The sequence below is a fragment of the Carlito syrichta genome, unplaced genomic scaffold (genome assembly GCF_000164805.1).
Source record: "Carlito syrichta isolate Samal-C Ts95f unplaced genomic scaffold, Tarsius_syrichta-2.0.1 Scaffold307136, whole genome shotgun sequence".
NCBI lineage: Eukaryota > Metazoa > Chordata > Mammalia > Primates > Tarsiidae > Carlito > Carlito syrichta.
The window spans coordinates 16,800-38,916 of NW_007251232.1; the positions used below are offsets into that span (position 1 = coordinate 16,800).

The 22,117-nt window shown below is 57.6% G+C and overlaps 1 protein-coding gene across 2 annotated transcripts in view; it reads left to right on the top strand.

Moving 5' to 3' along the window:
* AP2A2 (adaptor related protein complex 2 alpha 2 subunit) overlaps positions 1–22,117 on the top strand; it is a 51,303-nt gene that overhangs the window by 12,754 nt on the left and 16,432 nt on the right. The window contains exons 3-10 of one of the 2 annotated variants that reach the window (XM_021715464.1): positions 2,890–3,032; positions 5,043–5,236; positions 8,574–8,703; positions 13,020–13,121; positions 15,537–15,645; positions 17,424–17,574; positions 19,044–19,212; positions 20,366–20,503. In XM_021715464.1, the coding sequence (XP_021571139.1) occupies positions 2,982–3,032; positions 5,043–5,236; positions 8,574–8,703; positions 13,020–13,121; positions 15,537–15,645; positions 17,424–17,574; positions 19,044–19,212; positions 20,366–20,503 (1,044 nt within the window). In that variant the 5' untranslated portion in view covers positions 2,890–2,981. The remainder of the gene's footprint in view (positions 1–2,889; positions 3,033–5,042; positions 5,237–8,573; positions 8,704–13,019; positions 13,122–15,536; positions 15,646–17,423; positions 17,575–19,043; positions 19,213–20,365; positions 20,504–22,117) is intronic. The other variant, XM_008063912.2, reaches the window with a different exon arrangement.

Sequence of the window (22,117 nt, forward strand, 5' to 3'; positions counted from 1 at the left end):
GCGGGCTCAGGCAGTCCACTCACCTCAGCCTCCCAAAGGCGCGGGATTATAGGCTGAGCCTCCGAGCCTGGCTGTTATTTTTTTTAATTTTTATTTTTTACTTATTTATTTAGAGAGATGAGGTCTCACTGTGTTGCGCAGGCTGGCCTTGAACTCCCGGCTCCAGCGACCCTCCTGCCTCAGTCTTCTGAGTTGCTGGGATTGTGTGTGCTCCGCTGCGCCCAGCCTTCCGTTCTTTGGTAGTGACATCCTGGTGGTTGTGAGGTGGCACCTGGCTGTGGTTTGCTTTGCATTTCTCGGATGGCTAGGGCTGTCTAGATGGAGTGTCTTTCTGTCTGTCATCTGCCTGAGTCCTGTGCCTGTTTTTTCTTGGGGTTGGGCTTTTTGCTATTGGACGTAGTCGTTCTCTGTGTCATCTGCCTGTCACCCTCCTGTCTGGAGTGTGATTTGCAGGTGCGTATTTCCTGTTCTGGGTTGTCTTTCACTGTATTGATAGCGTCCGTTCACGCACAAAAGCTTCACATTTTGACTGAATCCAGTATGTTTTTTCTTTTGTTGCCTGGATTTACTCAGACCTAGCTTAAGATCAGACAGTGGGTTAGTTAATTGAGTGTTTTGCAGATTCTAAGTAGTGGTAGTGGTGAAACTGACACTGAGTGAATACAGAAAAACAAAAAAATTTATTCAAGTAAGGAACACATGAAACTGGTTTGTTAAAATAGTCTGTGTTCGACTCAAATTGTCTTAAGATGTGAGGCCCAGGTGGAAATTGGTTAAAAGACATGCCAGGCATCGGGAAGATGTTGCCAGCCTTTCAGTCTTACGTGTGTGTGTCTTATTTTATGCGGGTGGGGTGTTGTCGCGTGAGACCTGGAGGGCCTGCAGTGCTCTAGTGTGTCCTTTGAGGTCTGTGTCTCCACCGGCAGGGTGTGAGGGTGACACGCATCAGCAGCCAGCACGTCGCTTGCAGCGGGCCACGCAACCCTGGGCCTACTGTGGCTCGTGTCGTCACTGGGCTGGCCTTCCTGGGACTGCCTTGTCCTTTCAAGCCGTGGGTGAGCCACCTGTGTTGCAGGACTGTGAGGACCAAGGGTGTGCCGCCTTGGAGGCTGATCAGGACTGGGCTGCCAGGCTCTTGCGCTGTACCCACAGGCCACGTGCAGTTCAAGTGTTGCGTTCATGTGGGGACATGTGTGACACTCTTGTGTGGCCTTTTTGGTTTCATTTTAAGAAGACTGAGTCACGGGAGAGGCATCTGACTTCATTTTTTGTTATGCAGGCGCACACAGCAGGAGAGGGTGGCGTGTGATGAGCCGACCCTGCTTGTGTATCCCACACCTGTCCTGATTGTTCTGGGGCAAATTCCAGGCACTGTGACATCTTATTTTTGTTTCTTTAAAAACATATTTTATTTTAAGGATGGGCAGGGTCTTACTTGGAGTCACAGCTCACTGGAGTCTCAGATTCCTGGGCTCAAGTGATCTCTCTTCCTCAGCCTCCGGAGTAGCAGGGGCTGCAGGTGCTCACTACTATGCTTGGCTAATTTTTTTGTAGAGACAAAGCCTTGCTATGCGGCCCAGACTGGTCTTGAACTCCTGGGCTCAAGCGAGCCTCCTGCCTTGGCCTCCTGGAATGCTGGACTTACAGGCCTGTGCCAACGTGCTCAGCCTGGTCTATCATGTTATGCGAATTTGCTGCTGAAAAGGAGAGGGGTTTGTTTCGTGCTCCTCAACTGTGGGGTGCAGCTGGTGGGCTTGTGATGTGCAGTTCCCCAAGAAGCACGGGGGTCTTTATTCCAGACAGCCCTGAGAAGTCGGCTAACCCTTGTTGTGGAGGCATGGTGCCCCAGCCTGCGCAAGAGTGGGGCCAGAGTGGCCGGGCCTTGCTGGGCTCTCTTCCCAGCCATGCCCCTTCATGCTGTGACAGCCGTCTCTGTGAGACCCGCCTGTCAGAGTCGCCTTGCCCGCTCACCTTGAGCCTGTCTGAGGAGCACTCCCACGCTCCCTGGGAAGTGGAACCTCCGGGCTCTACTGAAGCGTTCAGTGGGCTTTTTTTGTTTTTTTTGAGTTGGAGTCTCACTCTGTCACCCAGACTGGAGTGCAGTGGCCACTCCCGGCCACTGCAGCCTCGACCTGCTGGGCTCCAGCGATCCTTCCATCTCAGCCTTCCGAGTAGCCGGAATTACAGGCATGCGCTACCATACCCGGCTGATTTTTTGATTTGTTGTAGAGATGAGGTCTCGCCAAGTTGCCCAGGCGGGTCTCGAACCTGCAGGCTCAGGCAATCCACTCACCTCAGCCTCCCAAAGCACGGGATTACAGGCTGAACCACCAAGCCCAGCTTCAGTGGGTTTTTATCTTCTGCCAGGTTCGTATTTTGCCTGCACCTTGGTGCAATCACGGGTGGGGTGTTCAGACAGGCTGTGATTGGGTTAAAGAAACATATCCTTTCAGTCTTATGTGTGTGTGTCTTGTTTTCGTGACAAGGTGATTGTCCTAAAGTGGCTGCAAAATGGCAGATAATTTAGAGTGCATTCATCTGCCTAGGGTGACAGACCAGTTTGAAAGACTCCATGAGTTCACGGCAGGGTTTCAGTATCTCGCTGCAGGGCCTCGGGGGTTGTGCAGCCTCGAGGTCCAGGACGCTTGACTGCCTCTGCCCAGGCCTGTCCTGCAAGGGTGGGCTCTCACTGCTGGGTGTTCTGGTGTCTGTTTTCAAAGGGAAGCCAAGGGTGTGGATTTGGAAGCGCATGCAATTTAGAAGCGCCACTGCCGAGGCCCAGCTCCCCGGGTCTGGTCTACACGTGTGCTTCCTGTGTTCTGCTGCTGAGTTCTCGGCCCTCGCCGCCTCCCTCACCTGGAGTAAAGCCTTTTCCCGCCTTTTCCGTAGGTGACAAGGCTCTCGATGGCTACAGCAAAAAAAAATATGTCTGCAAGTTGCTCTTCATCTTCCTCCTTGGTCACGACATTGACTTTGGACACATGGAGGCTGTGAACCTGCTGAGTTCCAACAGATACACAGAGAAGCAGATCGTGAGTCTCGCTGCGGGTGGAGGCGCGGAGGATGGCCGTGTGCACCTGCCTGTGCCCGAGGCCCGTGGCCCGAGACCCTCCCGCTCCTCTTTGGCCCCTGCTGGCGCGGGTCGTGGGGTGGCGTGCCTGGAGATGCTCGTCTGGCCCGCGGTAGTGCCCGGGGCTCAGGCCCCGCAGGCCCCCTGGCCCCCCGGCCCACCCACATGCTCCGGACCCTTTAGGGAGGCAGGGGTGCGGTGGAGGGGCTCTGCTTCCTGGGCAAGGTGGTTCTTAGGAGGTGGCCGTCCCCTCTCCTGCACTTTCTTTTAAAAAAGCGTTTTTGGAGTTAGGGTTTCATGCAGTTGCCTGGGCTGCAGTGCTGTGGTGTGATCACAGCTCACCACACCCTCGACCTCCTGGGCTCTGGCGATCCTTCCATCTCAACCTCCCGAGTAACTGGGACTACAGGTGTGTGTCACTGTGCTCGGCTAATTTTTTGGTCTTTTATAGAGATGAGGTCTCACTGTGTTGCCTAGGCTGGTCTCCAACTCCTGGGCTCAAGCAGTCCTCCTGCCTCGGCCTCCAAAAGTGTTGGGATTACAGGCGTGAGCCATTGCACCTGACCTCCTGTTACTTTCTTTATGACCTTGAGTCAGACATGCCTGGGACTTTCCCTGTTGGCCTAGATGGGTGACACGTGAGCCCAGCATGAGCTGCAGTTGGCCTGCTGCTTCCCACGAGGGCAGCCTCAAGAGGGTAGGAGGTTGTTTCCCTGCCTGCAGGGCCTTGCTGACACACCATTCCTAGTGGACTCGTCCCGTGGACCCTGGCCTGGCTTTGTTTCTGAAATGGGTGCTGCCTCCACGCGCCGGAGTCACTGCTGCGGAGCATGTGCCTCTGCCTCTTCCCAGCCCTCGCCCTGCCGGGGACCGGGCACCCAGCCGTAGGGCTCTTCCCACCCGGGCCTTCCCAGGCTTTGCAGGCTTAGCTCTGCGTTCTTCATGGTAACATGAGTTCTGTGTACTTTTCCAGTGTTGCAAAGTGACTTTTTTTTTCCAAAAATTTAACTTGCAGGAACTGAAAGACATTCCAGGTGTCTCAGGGTTTTTATTAAGCATTGGCATTTACTCAGCGAGCACTTATGGAGTGTCTGCTGTGTGCCAAGCCTGTGTCAGGTTGGGGGACTTGAGGACATGAGACCAGAAGTGGCCGTTGTCCAGGGGAGGTGGCCTCACACATCCCACAAAAGCAGAACAGCAGGCCTGGCCAGAGCCCCGGAAAGGACTGAGGGAGGGATGCGGGCGTGCTGTGCTGATGCCGGGTGAGGCAAGATGACTGCGGGGCTGTGGGGCGAGTAGCAGGGCCAGCGGAGCACGTCGTGCCTGCCAGAGCCCTGGGCGCGAGAAAGGGACTGGCAGGGCTGTGGTGGCTGGGAGGGGGTGCTCCCTGCTGGCCGTCTGGGAGCCTTTAACCTGGGCCGTCAGTGATCAGATGGTCTCGAGAAAATCACTGTGTCCTCCTGGGTGGGGAGGGTGCCACCTGTGTGAATGGCTGTGAAGAGGCGGCAGTGACACAGGACTGGGGGGACACTGGGGCACTGATTCAAGAGCAGTAGGCAGCAGTCCGTTGGGTTTCCGGAAATCATTGTAGTCAAAATCAGTGAAATGTCAGCGAAGGCTCCTTCCCTCCCGAGTTGAGGACTGTGTGACCCACAAGTGAGTGAGCTGTGCTCGGGGATCTGGTTCCCGTTGGCATCTGGCTAACAGTCGACCTTAGTCGGGCTTGCCCCGTGCGGGTGTGGTCCCATGGCAGCCTTGCAAGAAAGGCATCCTTCGGTTCCAGACCAGAGCCGACACTTCTGTGGAAGCCGGCGAGTCCTGTGTTGTGCCCCCGTGGTGGATGCTGGGCCGGTGGGCAGTGCTGGGGCTTGGGGAAGGCTGAGGCGTCTGCGTCGTCATGTGCCGGGTCTTGGGGCTGTGGGGAGCCCAGAGTGTCACGTGCATTTCTGTTCTCTTGACCTCCTGGACCCAGGGCTACCTGTTCATCTCTGTGCTGGTGAACTCCAACAGCGAGCTGATCCGCCTGATCAATAACGCCATCAAGAACGACCTGGCCAGCCGGAACCCCACTTTCATGGGCTTGGCCCTGCACTGCATCGCCAGCGTGGGCAGCCGCGAGATGGCTGAGGCCTTCGCCGGGGAGATCCCCAAAGTCCTCGTGGCTGGGTATGTGTCTGCCACGTGTGGGAGGCTTGCCTCCTCACGTTCGGTACCCGAATGTGTGGCTGCTCAGCTCACAACCTGATGCGGTCTCCAGTCTTGTGGAGTGGGGGGTGGGATGCAGCCCACGGTGGCATCAAGAGTTGGCACGCGCAGATCTCAGGGGACGTCCAGTCAGGCGTTCCCTCCCCGGTGCCCCGAGATTTCACAAACAGGTTAAAGAGGCGAGCCCAGACCCTGCCAACCACAGCCAGGCTGCGAAAGGGCTTGAGCTGCCAGGGCTGCCAGGAAGGAGCCGCGAGGTCTTTCTGTGGGGTGGCACAGCTCTTCATCTCCCACTTTCCCGGAAGCATCTCCGAGGACGCGGTTGGGCCCCGGATCCGGAGGCTCTCGTCGTCTGCCCCCGCACCTGGGGCTAAGGAGCTGGCTCTGGAAGGGTTTCGGGCTGCCCCGGCCACAGAGCCTCGTTCAGATGTGGCCTCCGCCACCCGTGCATCCAGGGTGCTCTGCTGAGTTGGAAAACTAGCACGGCCATGTCTGGTGAGCCCCGGCAGGACTTGGAGGGTCCAGGATGGCCGGTCAGTGGACTGAACAGGGCCTTTGTGCCGAGGGGAAGTGGGTGGCCATCCCCCTCGGTCCCCAGTGCAGACCGGAGCGGAGGGGGTGGGAGGGCATCAGAACAGTAGTCCTCCGCCCGCCCGTGCTGCCTCTGCGGGGACCCTGGGTCAGTCTCAGGCCTTCCTGGCCATCGCAGAGGAAGGAGTGCTGTGGTGTCCAGCCAGTGGGGGTGGGCGTGCCGCTGTACACCCTCCTCTGTGCAGTCACCACAGCAGAGAGAGCGGCAACCCCCCGTGGCTGGACCATGCTGGAGGAGGGGGGCAGGAGGGGCATGGAGGTGGGTGGAGGAGCCAGGCTGCAGAGATACCGGGCACAGCCAAGAGGAGCCACAGCTGAGAACTCTGGGAGCTCAGAGGCGGGGCAGCAGGAGGATGTCCAGAAGGGCGGTCGCTGTCGAGGGGACAGTGAGCACCTAGGGCACCGTCACACACACAGCCAGTGCGTTCAGACTGCAGGGCAGTGGTGGGGCCCTGGAACAGCTGACCGTGGTGGAGGAGACTTGATACGATCCGAGAGGGAGAGGGGGCTGGAGGTCAGACACACAAAGTCCAGAAGACTCTGACTCGGGACTGTCTGGCACCCCTGTGCCTCATCTGCTAGGGCAGCCTCAGAGTCACGAGCGAGGTCTCCCGAGCCCCTGGTCCCTTTGGGTCACTGTGTGTCCTGAAGAGCATGCAGATAGATGTTCCCGGAGCAGATGACATGCCACACATGTCGAGTGATGGGCCGGAGGGACGGCGAGACCCATGTGCAGAGAGGGTCTGGCAGAAGTCAGTGCCTGCCACTGGGAGGGGCCGTGTGGCCTGGGCTGTGCTGCCCAGCGCGTGGTCCCATGGGATAGAGGTCACAGGCAGGCATGTGTATTCCTGCCTTCACTCAGACGACTCCTTGAAGGGCCAGTTCCTGCCACCTAGCCAGGTTGTGGATGACTCAGTGCTCGGGAAGAAGCGCTGTGGTCGGAGACCCGCTGATGCGTCTTCACCTGGGGCGGGTTCTGGGGAGGTGGGTCAGGTCAGTCCTGTCCCCAGAAGTAGGGACATGGGCAGGATGGAAGTGGAGGACTGCCGTGGCATCTCTGGCAGGCTGGAGGCGGCTGGGAGTGTAGTGGAGTGCACAGTGGCAGCCCAGCAGAGCGGGCATCCCCAGCCCCAGACGGGCTGATCTGGCATTGCTCTTGGAAGGGTATCGACTCCAGCTTGGGTGTGGGAACAGCGACCTGCCTTTGTTGGTCTGCACTCCTTGTTGCACATGTGGAACCCAGCTGGCTGTCACAAGCCTCCAGCACTGGGCTGGAGGACAGCTGGGGGCATGGCCTGGGTCAGAAGCTGCCTGATGGGGGCAGTCCCACGTGGCCCTGACCACCAGCAGTGTGGGTGCATGGTGAATGGGCTGTGGTTTCTGCTCTGGCCCTTCGTGGGACCAGCTGGGGGCTGGAAGAGGGACCTGTGCCTCTGACTCTTGCTGGCAGTGTTTGCCTCTGAAAGAAGAGTGTTTTACTCAAAGTGGCTTTTCTTTGGAATGGCATGCACGGAGATCCAGGGGTTTCTCTGTTGGTCTGGACTCGCTCAGGGAGAGCAGAGCCACAGGGTGGGTGCTGAAGGTCATCCCCACACCCTGTCTTCAGGTGAATGGTCTTCCCGCCTGACTCTCTAAGTGCTTTGGGAACACAGGCTGTGCCCTGGTGGGCCTGCTGCCTCCCAGCTGCTTAGCGGGGTCAGGGGGGCTGGAGCAGGGCCTGCAGCGCGTCTGTGCCCTCCGTGAGCGTGTTGGCAGCAGGTGGAGGAGCCCCAGGCTGTCTGCTGCCCACGGTGTCTGCCGTGACTGCATGCCCTGTGTGTCCCACCCCTGCTGCTGCACAGTGGGGACAGAGCACCCTGGTCCTAAGACGCCGGGTCCCCCGCCCAGCCGAGCCAAGGTGAGGGCACATGGTGGTTGGAAGGCGGGTGGCTCCAAGGAAGATGCTTGCGGTCGTGGGGAGAAGCAGAGCCGGTCACCTGCGACTCCCACAGGAGGCTGCTGTGGTGGGATGGTGTGGGGAGGGAGCGCCCACACCTTCCCATCTGGGAAGCTTGGTGATGGAAGTGAAAGTCCCTGCCTTCCCGGGGCCTCAGGAGTCACGGCGGGGCTCTCTGGGCCGGGGTGTCCTCGGCTCCCCGCTTCCTGAGGGCAGTGCCAGGACAACCTAGCCACCAGCTGCTGCTTTTTCTGGGCACAGGGAAGCAGGGCTGGACACAGGCAGGGGTAAGTGGGGCTGACCACCGCTTTGGAGGAAGAGATCTCGAGAAGAGCGGAGATTTCCAGGGAGACAGAATTCTGTGGCAGTCTGTGGCCCCTTGACATGCTTCTCTTGTGATTATGGATTATTCAGTACACATTGTAAAAAGAAAAGTGTGGATCAGGAAACCAGGGCACGGGTTGAATGCGGTCGGCCCACATGGTCAGCACTGGGCGACAATACTATGGTCGACGTTTCCAGAGGCAAGAAAGTTGCTGGTGAAGATCTCACAACTGGCCTCTCCCGTGGTGTGTGAAGCAGAATCCTTTGGAGCAGAACCCTGGCAGAAGGAAGGGCGGGGAGTGGCTTTGCCCTGAGGACTGTCCAGGTCGTCTGGGACCTCCACGCCAGGCACGCCACCTCTCGTCCTCTGGAGACTCAGGGGTGTTCTCTGTGCTGTGTACAGCTCGTTGAAGCCACGTGATTCGAGTGATTCCTTGTGTCTTTCAGGGACACCATGGACAGTGTGAAGCAGAGTGCGGCCCTCTGTCTGCTGCGTCTGTACAGGACATCTCCTGACCTCGTTCCCATGGGCGACTGGACGTCCCGAGTGGTGCACCTCCTCAATGACCAGCATCTGGTGAGTGTTCCTGGATTTCTTCACCCTTCTGCCCTGGCAGCCTTCCTCGGGATAGCCGTTGGAAAAGCATCTGTTGTGACACTTGGGAGACCTGGGAGAGCCTCCTGCTGGAGCCGCTGAGCTGCACGCTTAGGGCAGGTGTCATCAGACCCACTCCTAGGCCGAGGGGCCTTTGCTGGGGAGGGTGAGTAAGGCGCTGTCTCTATCTCTGACCTGTAACTGTCTCTGGCAACACCTGCCTGGTTGAAGTGATTCCCGCCAGGCATCCTGCCAGTTGCCTGAATTAGGGCTGTGGTGGAGTATCCTACAGTCCCAATGCCAGCTCCAGCCTGCAGCCCTGTGTCGACAAGACCACCAGCATGGCCCAGTGGTCGTCCTCATGTTGTAGATGAGGGTTGGGGGTTTAGGACCATTGAGTGACACATCCAGGTATGGTGAGATGTGAGCACAGGTGTCCTGCCCACACTCCAGGGGAGGGTCAGCACGAGGGCATGAGCCCCAGGGGTGGGGGCCACAGAGTTGTCACCGTGCCAAGTGGGTGCAGATGTTGGGTGGAGTGTCCTTATCCCCCTGGATCCTGTTGTATGAGTGAGAGGCTCAGAATCAACACTGCTGAGTAGGTAGCGTGGTGGCGTGAGCATGCAAGCGGGTTTTGACATCTGGAGGTCGTGTTGGGGCACGAGGGACGCTGAGGAGGAGCTGAGAATGTTGCTGCCAGCTGCTGACCACAAGCAGTCTGTCCAGGCCAGGCCCTCCCTGTGGGTCAGAAAATGCTGCTGGAGCCTGCCATCTGCGAGCCCACATTTCACCCCCAGTAGACCGCGGGTGGCAGTGGGATTGCTCCCTTCTTGCGGATGAGGAAACTGAGGCTCAGAAAGGTTAAGTGGCTTCTCCTAGACCTGGGCTTGAACCACGAGTGTGTGGAGGGCGCCCGCTGGGGCCTGGGGCTGTCCCAGAAAGTGCAGAGGAAGCGGCAGCGGGCGGGCTGGCTGGCAGGGCTTGGTCAGTGGCTGCACCTGCTGCTGGCAGGGCCAGGGCTCCCACTTCCCATGGTGCTTCCTGTGGACGGAGTCTGTGGGCCTCCCCTGGGGTTCTGGCAGGCGCTGTTGCCTTCCCTCCCACTGTGGAGGGAAGCTTCCGGGGCCACAGTGATTTCCAGGGGGTGATTTCCAGGGGTGATTTCCAGGGGGCGGGAGCAACACCTCAGGTGGCCACGGGGCCGCCTCTCGTTCCCCACTCATGGTCTTGTGACCTAGCTACTCGGTTTGCTTTTGTGTTTTCACATGCGTGGCTTTGTTTGGCCAGGTGTGTTGGTTGGTTGATGTGCTTCTGGTCATAGGGGCAGAAACAGCCTGAAGTCAGTCAAGGTGGAGGGTGCCACAGCCAGATCCCTGGAGGCCTTGCTACCCGGCACCTTCCTCATCTTGGCCATGGTTGCATGCTCTCTTGTCGGTCAGGCTACCGCCTTCCCATGGCTGTGGATTTTGTAGGTCACCTTCTAGCTGTTGCGTGAAGAAGGCCTGGGATGTGGCTTCTCTGGACTCAAGTGAAGAGCCCCAGGGAGGTGTCAGTTGCCCGCCCACCACGAGCTAACCCCATGCCCTCCAGCAAGCCATGGGGAGCAGAGGCCTGTAGGTGGAGTGGGGAGGCCAGGCCAGGGACTTGGCTGTCAGCAGTGTGCAGGGCCCTGTGTGGTGGGCAGTGATGTCTGCTCGCTATGCTGGGCACTGCGCTGGCCCTGTGGTCCTGGGCCCTGAAGCTGGTATCGTGACAGCCGGTTGTGATGGAGCAGACAGGTTGGAGCAGGTGGTTGTGTGAGCTGCTGTCCGGAGAAGGGTCTGGCAGGGCTGGGGCTGGAGGCCAGTGAGGAGGCACCGGATGGCCCTCGCTCTGACCACGGGGTACGGTTGCATGTGTGTGGTGCAGGCGTGTCCCTCCTGTGGTTTCCTGCAGAGTCTCAGTGTGGAACGGAGAAGACCCGATGCAGGCGGGGCTGAGGGCCATGCCGAGCCGCGGGGGCCTTGCCTGAGCAGGCCCGTAGCGCGCCTTCCTCCATGCGGGCCTCAGCAGCCCGGCGGGAAGCAACTCTGCCCTGACACGGAGTGTGTGTCTTCCGGATACCCAGGTTCTTTCTTCTTTTTGGAGTTGAAGTCTCACTCTGTCACCCAGGTTGGAGTACAGTGGCATGATCACAACTACTGCAATCTCAACCTGCTAGGCTCAGGCGGTCCTTCCGCCTCAGCCTTCCATGTAGCTGGAACTACAGGTGCCTGCCACTGGCTGATTTTTTATTTACCGTAGAGACGAGGTCTCGCCAAGTTGCCCAGGCTGGTCTTGAACCCTGGGCTCAGGCAATCCTCTTGCCTCTGCCTCCCGAAGTTCTGGAATGACAGGCTGAGCCACCACGCCTGGCCTGGATACCCTGTTTCTTAGGAGTTCCCTGTTGGGCATGGGAAAGGCTGTTGGCGCTGACTTTGCCTGTGGATAAGTAGAGGAGTGAGATCCATTTCCCTAGGCAGCGTTCACAGTTCCATTAGAAAGTGAGGGGAGAAAACACCAAATGGCGGATGATGGTGCAGTGGGAGGGCCCGCAGGGCCTGGGGGCCCTGGAATGGGAAGCCGTAGCAGCCTCCGGGGCTGAGGTCAGGGGTGAGACTGCGGAGCTCACGGAGGCAACAAGGACCAGGGATGGATGCCCGTCCCCAGGCTGGGCCACCTGGTCAAGGACATGAAGATCAAGTTGCTGGAGGAGATCTGCCTCTTCTCCCTGCCCATCTAGGAGTCTGAGATCCTCTTCTTTGCCCTTGGCGCGTCTCTGAAGGATGAGGTTTTGAAGACCATGCCTGTGCAAAAGTAGACCTGCGCTGGCCCGTAGACCAGGTTCAAGGTGCTTGTTGCCATTGGAGACTGCAGTGGCCATGTCGGTCTGGGTGTTAAGTGCTCCAAGGAAGCAGCCACTGCCATCTGAGGGCTGTCGTCTTGGCCATGCTCTCCATCGTCCCTGTGTGGAGAGGCTGCTGGGGACCAGATCGGCGAGCCCGACACCATCCCTGGCAAGCGACTGGCCGCTGTGGCTCTGTGCTGATGCGCCTCATTGCCCCAGGGTCACTGGCCTCGTCTCGGCCCCCGTGCCCAAGAAACTGCTGGTGATGACTGGCCTCGATGGCTGCTGGCCGTGGCCAGGGGCTGCACTGCCAGCCTGGGCAACTTTGCCAAGGCCACCTCTGAGGCCATCTCTAAGACCCGTAGCTCCAGAGACTGTGTTCACCAAGTCTCCCTGTCAGGAATTCCCCAACTGCCTTGTCAAGACCCTCACCAGGGCCTCCGTGCAGAGGACCCAGGCTGCAACATAGCGGTTTTATACCAAAAGTAAAGTGAACCAAGCCCGTAAAAAAAGAAAACAAGGAGACAGTCAGGTGGTTCCCTGGGGATGCTGTGGTGTTCCCGTAGATTCTCCGCTCCAGAGCCCTGCGCCCTGCACCAGACCAGGCCCAGGAGGGCATACGGGTGAGAGTGGGGCAGTTCAGCAAATGACTTGGGTGGACGCTTCCCGGCAAACTGCTCATCGCCAGAGCTGGCAAGCCCTGTTCCTTCTAGCTCGTTCTCTTGTCTTGGTGAGAGAACTGAGAGGGGCCAGCTGCTGTGAGGAGCCAGTGGCTGTCGTGGCACAGTGAGGACCCTTGTCTCCAGGGGAGACCACGGAGGCTGGCTGGAGCAGGGGCTCCACAGGAGGGGGCTTGCCTGCTTGGCCTGGGGCCCCATCCAGCCTGTGGAGACACGGCCAGGACCACTTTCCACCACGGCCCAGGGCCTTGTTTTCTTGCTGTTGCCTGTGGTCTCATCTGGGTTGCAGAGATTCACGTGAGTCTGAGGAGACTTTCCTGCAGTGAACATGGCGAGACTTGACGCGGAAGCAGCAAGCGCAGATGAGTGTCCCAAGCGGGGCAGCGGGGAGGGGAGAGCGCAGTCTTGAGCCTCGCCTGTAGGACCCGAGCCTCCTTTGCAGGGCCCCAGCCCGCCTGCAGGGCCCGAGTTGCCGTGGCCTCTGGCTCCTGCTCCTGAGCAGGGTCGGGGCTGACGGGTCTGGGCTGCCGTGGCCGCGTTTCCCAGTTTCCGCAGAGAAGCTGGAAAAAAGATGGAAAAACGGTCCCATCTCAGGCCGTGACAGCACAGTGGTCCCTCGGAGTAGGCCTGAGGCCCGAGTGGTCAGGGCTGCCAGCAGGCTGCTCTCAGTTTAAAGTTTCACTTGGAAGCGCGTTGGGAAAGAGTGGTCAGTTGCAAGTCTTGGACGTTCACACTGCGTGTTTCTCTTTCAGGGTGTGGTGACTGCCGCAACCAGTCTGATCACCACTTTAGCACAAAAGAACCCAGAAGAGTTTAAGACCTCCGTCTCGCTGGCCGTCTCTAGATTAAGCAGAGTAAGTCTGATTCTGGGGGAGTGGGATCAGGTGGGTTTAGTCTTACTTAGCTTACCTTATAGTCTACTTTTAGAATGCAGGGCATTTGGCCCAGCTTGTAAACTCAGGAATGAAAACCATCTCGGTTAGTATTTGCTTTCTTTCAGCCTTTTATTAACAGAGAAATATTCTGTCTGGGGGGGATGTGGTGGCTCACACCTGCAATCCCAGCACTTTGGGAGGTGTAGCAGGAGGATTGCTTGAGGCCCGGAGTTCGAGACCAGCCTATGTAACATTGTGAGACCCTGTCTTTACAAAAAAAAGGAAAAAATTAAAGAAGAAAGAAAGAGCCTGCCTGTATGTGAGCGCAGTGCGTTGTCCCCATCACGGGGGGCGGAGGAGCTGTGCCCCAACCTTGTCCTCTGTTGGAGGGAGTCCATCGTGACCTTGATGGGTGCCCATTCCTCGCTGTAGTTCCCCCACCTGAGCAGGTGCCCTAACACCGGTCACGTGGCCGGATCGTTTGGAATTTTATGTCAGTGGCTCATACAGCACCTGTCCATTGGCATCTGACTTCTTTGCTCAGTACTGGAGTTCTCGGGTTCTGTCGCTGTTGTTGGCTCACTTTCGATGCTGCACGGAATCAATGACACGCGTCTCCCTCTGCAGTCTGCCCGCTGCCCTGCTGTGGGGCATACAACTCCTTCCTACCTGAGGCTCTTGTGACCGGCCTGGTGTGCCAGCCTCGGGATGTCTCTTGGGGCACATGTGTGCTGCTGTGGGTGTCTGGGTGTGGCCTACTGTGCTGTGGCAGCGGATCCCCAGCTTGAGGAGACAAAGGGCGCCCACCCAGCCAGCAACACAGCAGTGCCGACCACGCTCCCGCCGCAGTGTGCGTGCTCCCGCTGCGTGCTCCTGGGAAGCGCTTGGTGGGGCTGGTGCCTCGGGTTTCCGCCATTCTGGGTGTGCAGTGGTCTCTCACCGGGATGGGAATCTACGTTGTCCTATATTTTCTCCCATTCTGTGGGTGGCCTTTTAACCCTGTATCTCCTTTTTTTTTTGAGTTCGAGTTGTACTCTGTTGCCCAGGCTGGAGTGCAGCGGCATGTTCACGGCTACCGCAGCCTCAACTTACTGGGTTCAGGTGATCCTTCCACCTCAACCTTCCAAGTAGCTGGAATTACAGGCACACGCCTCCATCCTGGCTAATTTTATTTATTGTAGAGGTGAGGTCTCACCAAGTTGCCCAGGCTGGTCTTGAACCTGTGGGCTCAGGCAGTCCTCTTGCCTCTACCTCCCAAAGTGCTGGGATTGCAGGTGTGAGCCACTGTGCCTGACCCTGATTTCTTTTTAAATTATTAACTTTGACTTTGTTGGTCCGCTCTGTTACCTTCTCCCTGTATCTTTATTCTTTTCCCTTTTCCTCTACTTTCTTTGGAATAATTTGTTAGTCTCTTTCTAAACCCTTGAGATGAATTTTTGTTCTTTTTCTCTTTATATTTGTTTTAAATATGTGCATTTAAAGCTCTAAGTTTCTCTCTGCAGCACAGCTTTAACTGTGTAGCTCATGTTTCAGACAGCAAATGTTGGCTCTGTCTCTGTGTTACACACGAGTGGTATGAGTCTTGTCTTTTCTGCTTGGTATTTGTCTCGTGGGGTCATCTCATTGGCAGACAGCCCAGCACTCACCTCTCTGCTGGAGAGTTCCCATGACCTAAATCTAAGGTTTCTTGCCACTTAGGGCAGGGGTCAGGGTGCACTTTCCTGAATGGGTCCACTCATGGCCTGAAGGTGTCACATACCTGAGCATTGTAGGGAGTGAGGAGCTACTCTGGACTCCCCGAAGCAGGAGACTGACAGGATGCTGGGCTGTATGTTAGCGGGAAAGTCATGGCGACAGTCATTAATTCAGAAGGTTGGTGGAGGGTCTGCTATGCCACAGGCCGTATTGAACAAGGAGCTGGCTTGTTATTGAGTGAAGTAAGCAGGCTTTCTGTGGGGCCTACACCTGGGGGGCTGTGGGCTTGTGGGTAGAGTCAGAATGCCAACTTTTTCCTTCTGAGGGGCCACCAGCTCTCTTGTGTGTTGCCCTCATTCTCCAGCCCAGAAGGGGAAGACTGTGGTTCCAAACCCAGGCGCCATAGTGGTTTGTCCCGAGGGAGGGGCTCTTCAGCCCTTCCCGGTGAGCAGCCCTCCCAGCCAGCACGTGCTGCTGGGCCCCGCGACTATCACAGCGCTCAGAGCCGTCGGAGCCGTCCGCTGAGAGATGGCACAGCCTCTCGGCGCTGGGTGCAGCCTCACTGACAGAAAAGAACCTCAGACCTTCCAAGCACATCAAACCCAGCCGCCTTTGCGGTCAGGGCACGTCCAAGGGGCGCGTGTGGCCTCTGTGGGGCCCCTGCCAGGCAGCGAGCTAGCCCCTCTTGCTGTCTTACAGATCGTGACATCTGCATCCACGGATCTCCAGGACTACACGTACTACTTCGTCCCGGCCCCCTGGCTGTCAGTCAAGCTACTGAGGCTGCTGCAGTGCTACCCACCCCCAGGTAATGGCCTGAGTGCCGGGTGGCGGGGGAAGGCGTGGCCGCCGGCGTCTCAGGCCTGAGCCTTCTGGCCGTCATCGCGGAGTGTCCGCGGCTGGCCCGGCTCTTGCTTCCGTGTGCCTTGCCTTCCTGAGCAGTCTCCAGAGAATGGACAGTTCTGCTCAGAAAGACTTGGGCTCACCTGTGCTTTTACAAAAGCAGCATCGTGCTGTGCAGTTATTTTGAGACAACCTTGTAAACTAGAACTTGAAACCATCAGGAACTTTTAATCATTTACATGGCATTAATATATGCACCCAAGATATTTTGTGTTCATGCTTCATTCTGAAACTACATTTGACTTCTAAGGTGAGTATCTAGAAATAGAATGTGTTGGTGGGAGAATGTGCATTAACATTATTGCCATGTATTTCAGCTTGCCTTCTCAAATGACGGCTTTGTTTTTCTGACCTTTGCATTTTATTTTATTTTGTTGTTTTTTTTGAGTCAGAGTCTCACTCTGTGGCTCAGGCTGGAGTACAGTGGCACGCTGCTCATGGCCACCACAGCCTCGACCTGCTGGGCTCAGGGGATCCTTCTGCCTCAGCCTTCCAAGTAGCTGGAACCACGGGTGTGCACCACCTCACCCAGCTAATTTTGTGATTTATTGTAGGGACGAGGTTTCGCCATGTTGCCCAGGCTGGTCTCGAACCCGCGGGCTCATGCAATCCTCTCGCCTCCACCTCTCAAAGTGCTGGGATGACAGGTGTGAGTCACCGCATCCGGCTGCCTTTGCATTTTAACCTGACTGTGTGTGTGTGTGTGTGTGTGTGTGTGTGTGCGCGCGCGCGCACACACAGGAGGCTTCTTTGCTAAAGTTGAGTAACTTTCTATAGTAAATACCTTTTGATGTTGAAGTAGAAACACTACCCATATTGGACTGTACTCTCCTCAGCAAAGCTGCTACGACAGGACTTCCCCGAGCCCCTCCCTGGCCTCACCCTGCCCATGCCCAATGGGCCCCCTTGGCGGCAGGGTGCCCTCTGCTTCTGGGGGTGCCTAGCCTTTGTCCCCTGAAAGCAGGCCCTCCCTCGTCGCCCCCCCTTGGGACAGGGTTTCTGGCAGGATGTGTTTGCAGCACCCCGCCCTTCACCCCTGCCGTCCCACTGATTCCCCTGTATGGGTCCCAGCTGGGCCCTCCGCCCCTGACCTCCCTGAGCACCAGGTTTTGTCCCAACCTGGGTGTGCCCTTGTTGTTGTTCTCAGTGGACATATTGAACGAGTTGTTTCTGATGTGCTGGTGTTTTGTTGGTTTCCTCTTTGTTCTTGATTATTTTCTTCTGGTTCCAGTAAAACGTCACATTTTTTCCTTATTTTTGAAATTCTTGTTTACAATGTTTTCTGTATTTTCTGCTGGGAATAATAAGTGGAGAAAGCATTGTCTCCTTTTTTCCCCAAACTTCCTTGTCTCGTGTTTTGTCTCTGTGATTTTGTTTCCTCTAGGCATATGTAATCTGAATCTTAGCAGACGTGTTGTGCATGTTATTGGTGTTGGAATAACGTGTGTGTGTAGTTACTATGACTAAGTCCTCTTATTCTTAACACTTGTTCCGTTGAATAGAGATCTTTACCAGCTATCTTCTCACAGTCTTGTAAATGCTCCCACCTGTGTACACAAATTCGAGTAAATGATGTTAAAAACACTCATAAGACATGCAGCCTGTCTGGGGAGCCCCCATCCCGCAGGGCGGGGCAGGCTGAGGGCCGTTGGAGCCTGGCCAGCAACTTTCTGTCTTGCCCAGAAGACCCGGCAGTGCGAGGCCGCCTGACGGAGTGTCTGGAGACCATCCTGAACAAAGCCCAGGAGCCACCGAAGTCGAAAAAAGTCCAGCACTCAAATGCCAAGAACGCTGTGCTCTTCGAGGCCATCAGCTTAATCATTCACCACGATAGGTGGGTTGGCTCTGCTTGGCATTTGCTGTGTGTCTCCCTGACATCATGCCGAGCGCGTCGTATAGTGCTTGTTGGTTCTGCAGACACTGCCGCGTGGCCTCCCTTCCTCCTGAGCTGTTGACATGCTCCCTGAGGACCTCTTTCTTCTCTCTTCTCTAATCTGCCGTGCCTTCTCTGGTCTCTGTTTCCCACCCATTGCATTGCGGGCTGTGTGTGGTCACCCCATCCCAAGGGTCTTCTCCTGTCCCCTGAGTGTCCTCCTCCTGGCTGGCTTCTTGTGTGGTTGTACAGAGAGGAAAAGGAGTGTGTGTGCATGTCCTGAGGCTTTACTGGGGTGTGGAGCTGTACTCCTGCTGGTCCGAGGCCACCTGGGCATGGTGGCGGTCACCGTGTCTGACCACACAGCACCGAGAGTGGTGAGGGTCGCCTGCACAGGCAGCAGGTCTGCTCTGACCCTTCCTGCTGGGCTGTCGCTGCACCTCCCTGCACATGGTCTTGGTGTGGTGCCCACCAGGCTCCCAGGGAAGAGGGCACACCAGATTGTGGGCAGACACTCTCCACGGCCTGCCACAACCAGGCCCTGGCTGTTCCAGCACTCCTTATGGATGTGGCTTCCTGTGACAAAACTTGATGTGAGAGTCACGTCTCTGCAGGTTGGCACATGAGCACGAGGTTCCGGTGTTAGAGGAAGCTTCTTTGTCCTTTTTCTTTCTCTTTCTTTCTTTTTTTTTGAGTTGGAGTCTCACTCTGTTGCCCAGGCTGGAGTGTAGTGGCACACTGTTCACAACCACCCCAGCGTCAACCTGCTGGGCTCCTGTAATCCTTCCGCCTCAGCCTTCCAAGTAGCTGGAACTACAGGCGTGCTCTACCACGCCCAGCTAACATTTTTATTTATTGTAGAGATGAGGTCTACAATATAATACCTTGGCCTTCCAGATTGCTGGGATGACAAAGACTGAGCCACTGAGCCCAGCCCTTTATCCTTTTCAAAGATGTCCCATGATGAGGAGGAAGTGGAGAGTAAGTCAAGGTGGAGCCTGCGTCCCCGTGTTGGCACTCAGCTTCCACCGACCTTCTCTCAGCTGCCTCGGTGCCAGGCTCCTGTCTAGCCATTGCCAGGTGGGGTTGCTGGTACACTTGACCAGCTGCACAGTGTTAGCTTCTGAGGGTGAGGTTCAGAGTTGCTGCGGCGTCCGCCGCTCTCTGGGGCTGGCGGGCCCCTGCAGCTCTATGGGAGAGCCCAGTGGGTGCAGGCGCTGCTGGCTGTCACAGTGGTTGTGGACATAGCTGGTGTCAGGCTGACTTCAGGGTGTAAGCTTAGGCTTCTGTGTCCCGGGAGGCCCCTGGTGTTCCCACATGGACAGTGCTATGCTGGTTGACACAGCATGCCTCCACTGTCTGCTGTCCTGGCCACGGCCCCCACCCAGTTCATGTGGCAAGTGCCGAGGAGACCCTTCCCCTCCCTGCAGTGAGCCAAACCTGCTTGTCCGCGCCTGTAACCAGCTGGGCCAGTTCCTGCAGCACCGGGAGACCAACCTGCGCTACCTGGCCCTGGAGAGCATGTGCACACTGGCCAGCTCCGAGTTCTCCCACGAGGCGGTCAAGACGCACATCGAGACAGTCATCAACGCGCTGAAGGTGCGTGCCCTGTCCTCGGGGCTCCCCCTCTCCGCTGGTGTGTGGACCTTCCTGTGAGGCTGGGGTCAGGGTGCTTCCTTTTGACACGGATGCCTGCCTCAGAGATGGGGGTGGTGCCGATGGATGGAGGGCCCTGCTGGCCCTGTGGAGCCAACCAGGCATGTCCCGCGCGGGTCTCTCCCTGCTGTGGGTCCTGCCCGTGGAGTGTCACAGATACTTCAGGAAATACAAACGGTCCTTTTTGGTAGAAGGGTGGGATGTTTGGTTCTTGTCTCCAAGAAAATGAACTCTCCCTTTGTAAAGGACATTCACGCTTTTCAAGGAGGCCTAAAATTCTGGAGTTGGACAAGCCCAGTTGAGGTTGTCTGTTCCAGTCACCACCTTTGGGCTCGCAGGGCTTGTCTGCGTGCTGGACACGCGCTGCGCCAACTTTAGTCCTGCTTATTCTGCAAGTGCGTTAGGAAGCCGAAGGCAAGCCCTGCACCACTTCGCATCTTGTGACTCTCAGACTGCGACGCCACACGCGGGGCTGTGGCTCAGCATTCTGGTGTTCTGGGCACATCCTGGTCCTGGTCAGCCATTCCCTGTGGTCCTTGGCCAGTGCCCGTACTGGTGAGCTCCAGCTAGCCCAGCCCCGGTGACAGGGCAGTGGCCAGCAGGAGCCTTCCCTTACTGCAAGGCCCTGGGGGTCTCCTGGTAGTGGCCTCTGGAGTGGGGAGGGAGGGCCTGCCTTGGAAGGAGCGCCCTAGCATTGCAGAGGTGCTGGCCTGTGGCCACACAGTAGAGAGGCCTCATTGACCCACAGCAGGCGCCAGGCTTGGTCCTCAGTGTAGCTGGGCAGCGAGGAGGGAGGAGGGAGTGGATGGAGCTCGATCCCAACCCTTCTGACTGTTTGGTCCAAGTGCAGGGAGCAGGGTGGGGAGCGAGGGGCTCTGTGTGGCGGTCTGTTGGGCTTCCTGAACACAGACACTAGTGTGAGGGGCGCTCACAGTGGACATGGGGCCTGTCTGGTCAGGACCACGGGATGGCCAGGGCGGCTCCGCAGAGCACGTGGGTGCGGGTGCCCGGGGTTGTGCACAGTGCTGTGGGCGGCAACTGTCTCCAAGCCTGTACCTGATTTGTGTAGCCTCTTATTCTGCTCCTCGCCTTCCAGACGGAGCGGGACGTGAGCGTGCGGCAGCGGGCCGTGGACCTCCTCTACGCCATGTGTGACCGCAGCAACGCGCCGCAGATCGTGGCTGAGATGCTGAGCTACCTGGAGACAGCGGACTACTCTATCCGGGAGGAGATCGTGAGTGCTGCCCTGGACAGGCCTGTGTTTTGTGCTCTGTCGGCAGACTTGATGGAGACTCCACTGGGCATTAGGGAGAGACCCTTTGCCCCTTTTTTTTTCTGAGGTGGGGTCTCACTGCCGCCCAGGCTGCCGTGCAGTGGCGCGAGTACGGCACATCACACCCTTGACTCTGGGGCTCAGGCAGTCCTGCTGCCTCAGCTTCCCGAGTAGCCGGGACTATAGGCATGCACCACCACACCGACTCATTTTTGTCTTTATTGTAGAGACAAGGTCTCACCATGTTGCCCGGGCTGGTCTCGAACCCCTGGGCTCAGAAGTGCTGGGATTACACACGTGAGCCACTGTTCCCAGCTGTCCGCCTTCCAGTCAGTGTTTTCGGAAGAGTCCTTCGGTGTTAGTCATAGTGGACACACGCGCCCAGCAGCTCTGGAGGCCTCTGTTTCCTGTCAGTTGATGACCCTGGGCTGCAGGGTACCTACTGCGCTGCGTGTGCCAGGCCAGTTTCCTGTGGGCAAGACTCTCCTTCATTGTCTTCACATTTTGAGTTAACACTGTCTTGCCTGGTGTCTTTTCTCTGCATTCCTTGACATCTCTAGGAAGGGAAGACTCTGGACCAGAGCTTGGCTGCAGCTTTTTTTTTCATTTGCCACGTTGTTGAGTCCTGGGCGGCCGTGTGGCCAGCAGAGAGGAGGCCAGAGCCTCTGCTGTGCACCAGGCCTCTCGGGCTGCCCGGATGGGGACTGAGGGGGAGGCTCATGTGCGGGCCTGAGTTGGGTTGGCCACTGTCGCTGGTGTCTGGATCACGGCCTCCCGTGGAGGCTGCGACAGCACCTCTCCATCGTACAAAGAGCAGTTTTACAACTTGTCTTCTTGGGGACAAAGTATGGCCTGAGGTTCTAGGAGCTTTGCTGAACTTGGTGCAGAGCTGACCACTGGCAGCAGGGTTGCCCTGGGTGCATGTGTGCGGCTCTGGCCAGGCAAGATGCGCAGGTGCTTTGGGGCCTTTTATAGAATGTGTCCCACGTGCTGGGTCTTCTGTGCTGACAGATGTGATGACCATTCACTATGCAGAGGCTGGAATGGCTTCTTGGAGGAGGCGACTCTCATTGGACTGTTGACCCCAGGAGACAGGCCTGGAAGGGCAGGCAGGGGCGGGCTGACTCCAGGCAGGGGGCTGCAGGGACAGGCCGCGTGGGTGTGTCAGCACAGGGCCAGGTGCACAGGTCTTGTCTGGTGTGTGGCCGGCAGGTGGCCTGTCGGTCCTGCTGGCCTGACTGAAGCAGTGTGGCCTGGTCTTGATGCCCGTGGTGGGTGGTTGGCTTTGAGGAGGGCTGTCATGAGAAGCTTGTTCCTTGTGGTTGTGGGCTTAGGACAGAGGTGGGAATGCTCCAGGGCGAGTGTGTGGCCTGGGGTCCTCAGCACCATCAGCCTGGGCTCGCTTCTCTCCCGTGATGAGAGGCCGTCTTGGTTGGCTTTGGTCATGTGAGGAGCAAGACAGAGGCTGTGTCAGCCAGGCTGCGTGTATTGCCCCTCCAGCGGGTATGAGGGGGCGTTCTCTGTGGGCGTGCCAGGGGCTGGGCAGCCACACCTTGACCCAGCCCCCCCCCCCCA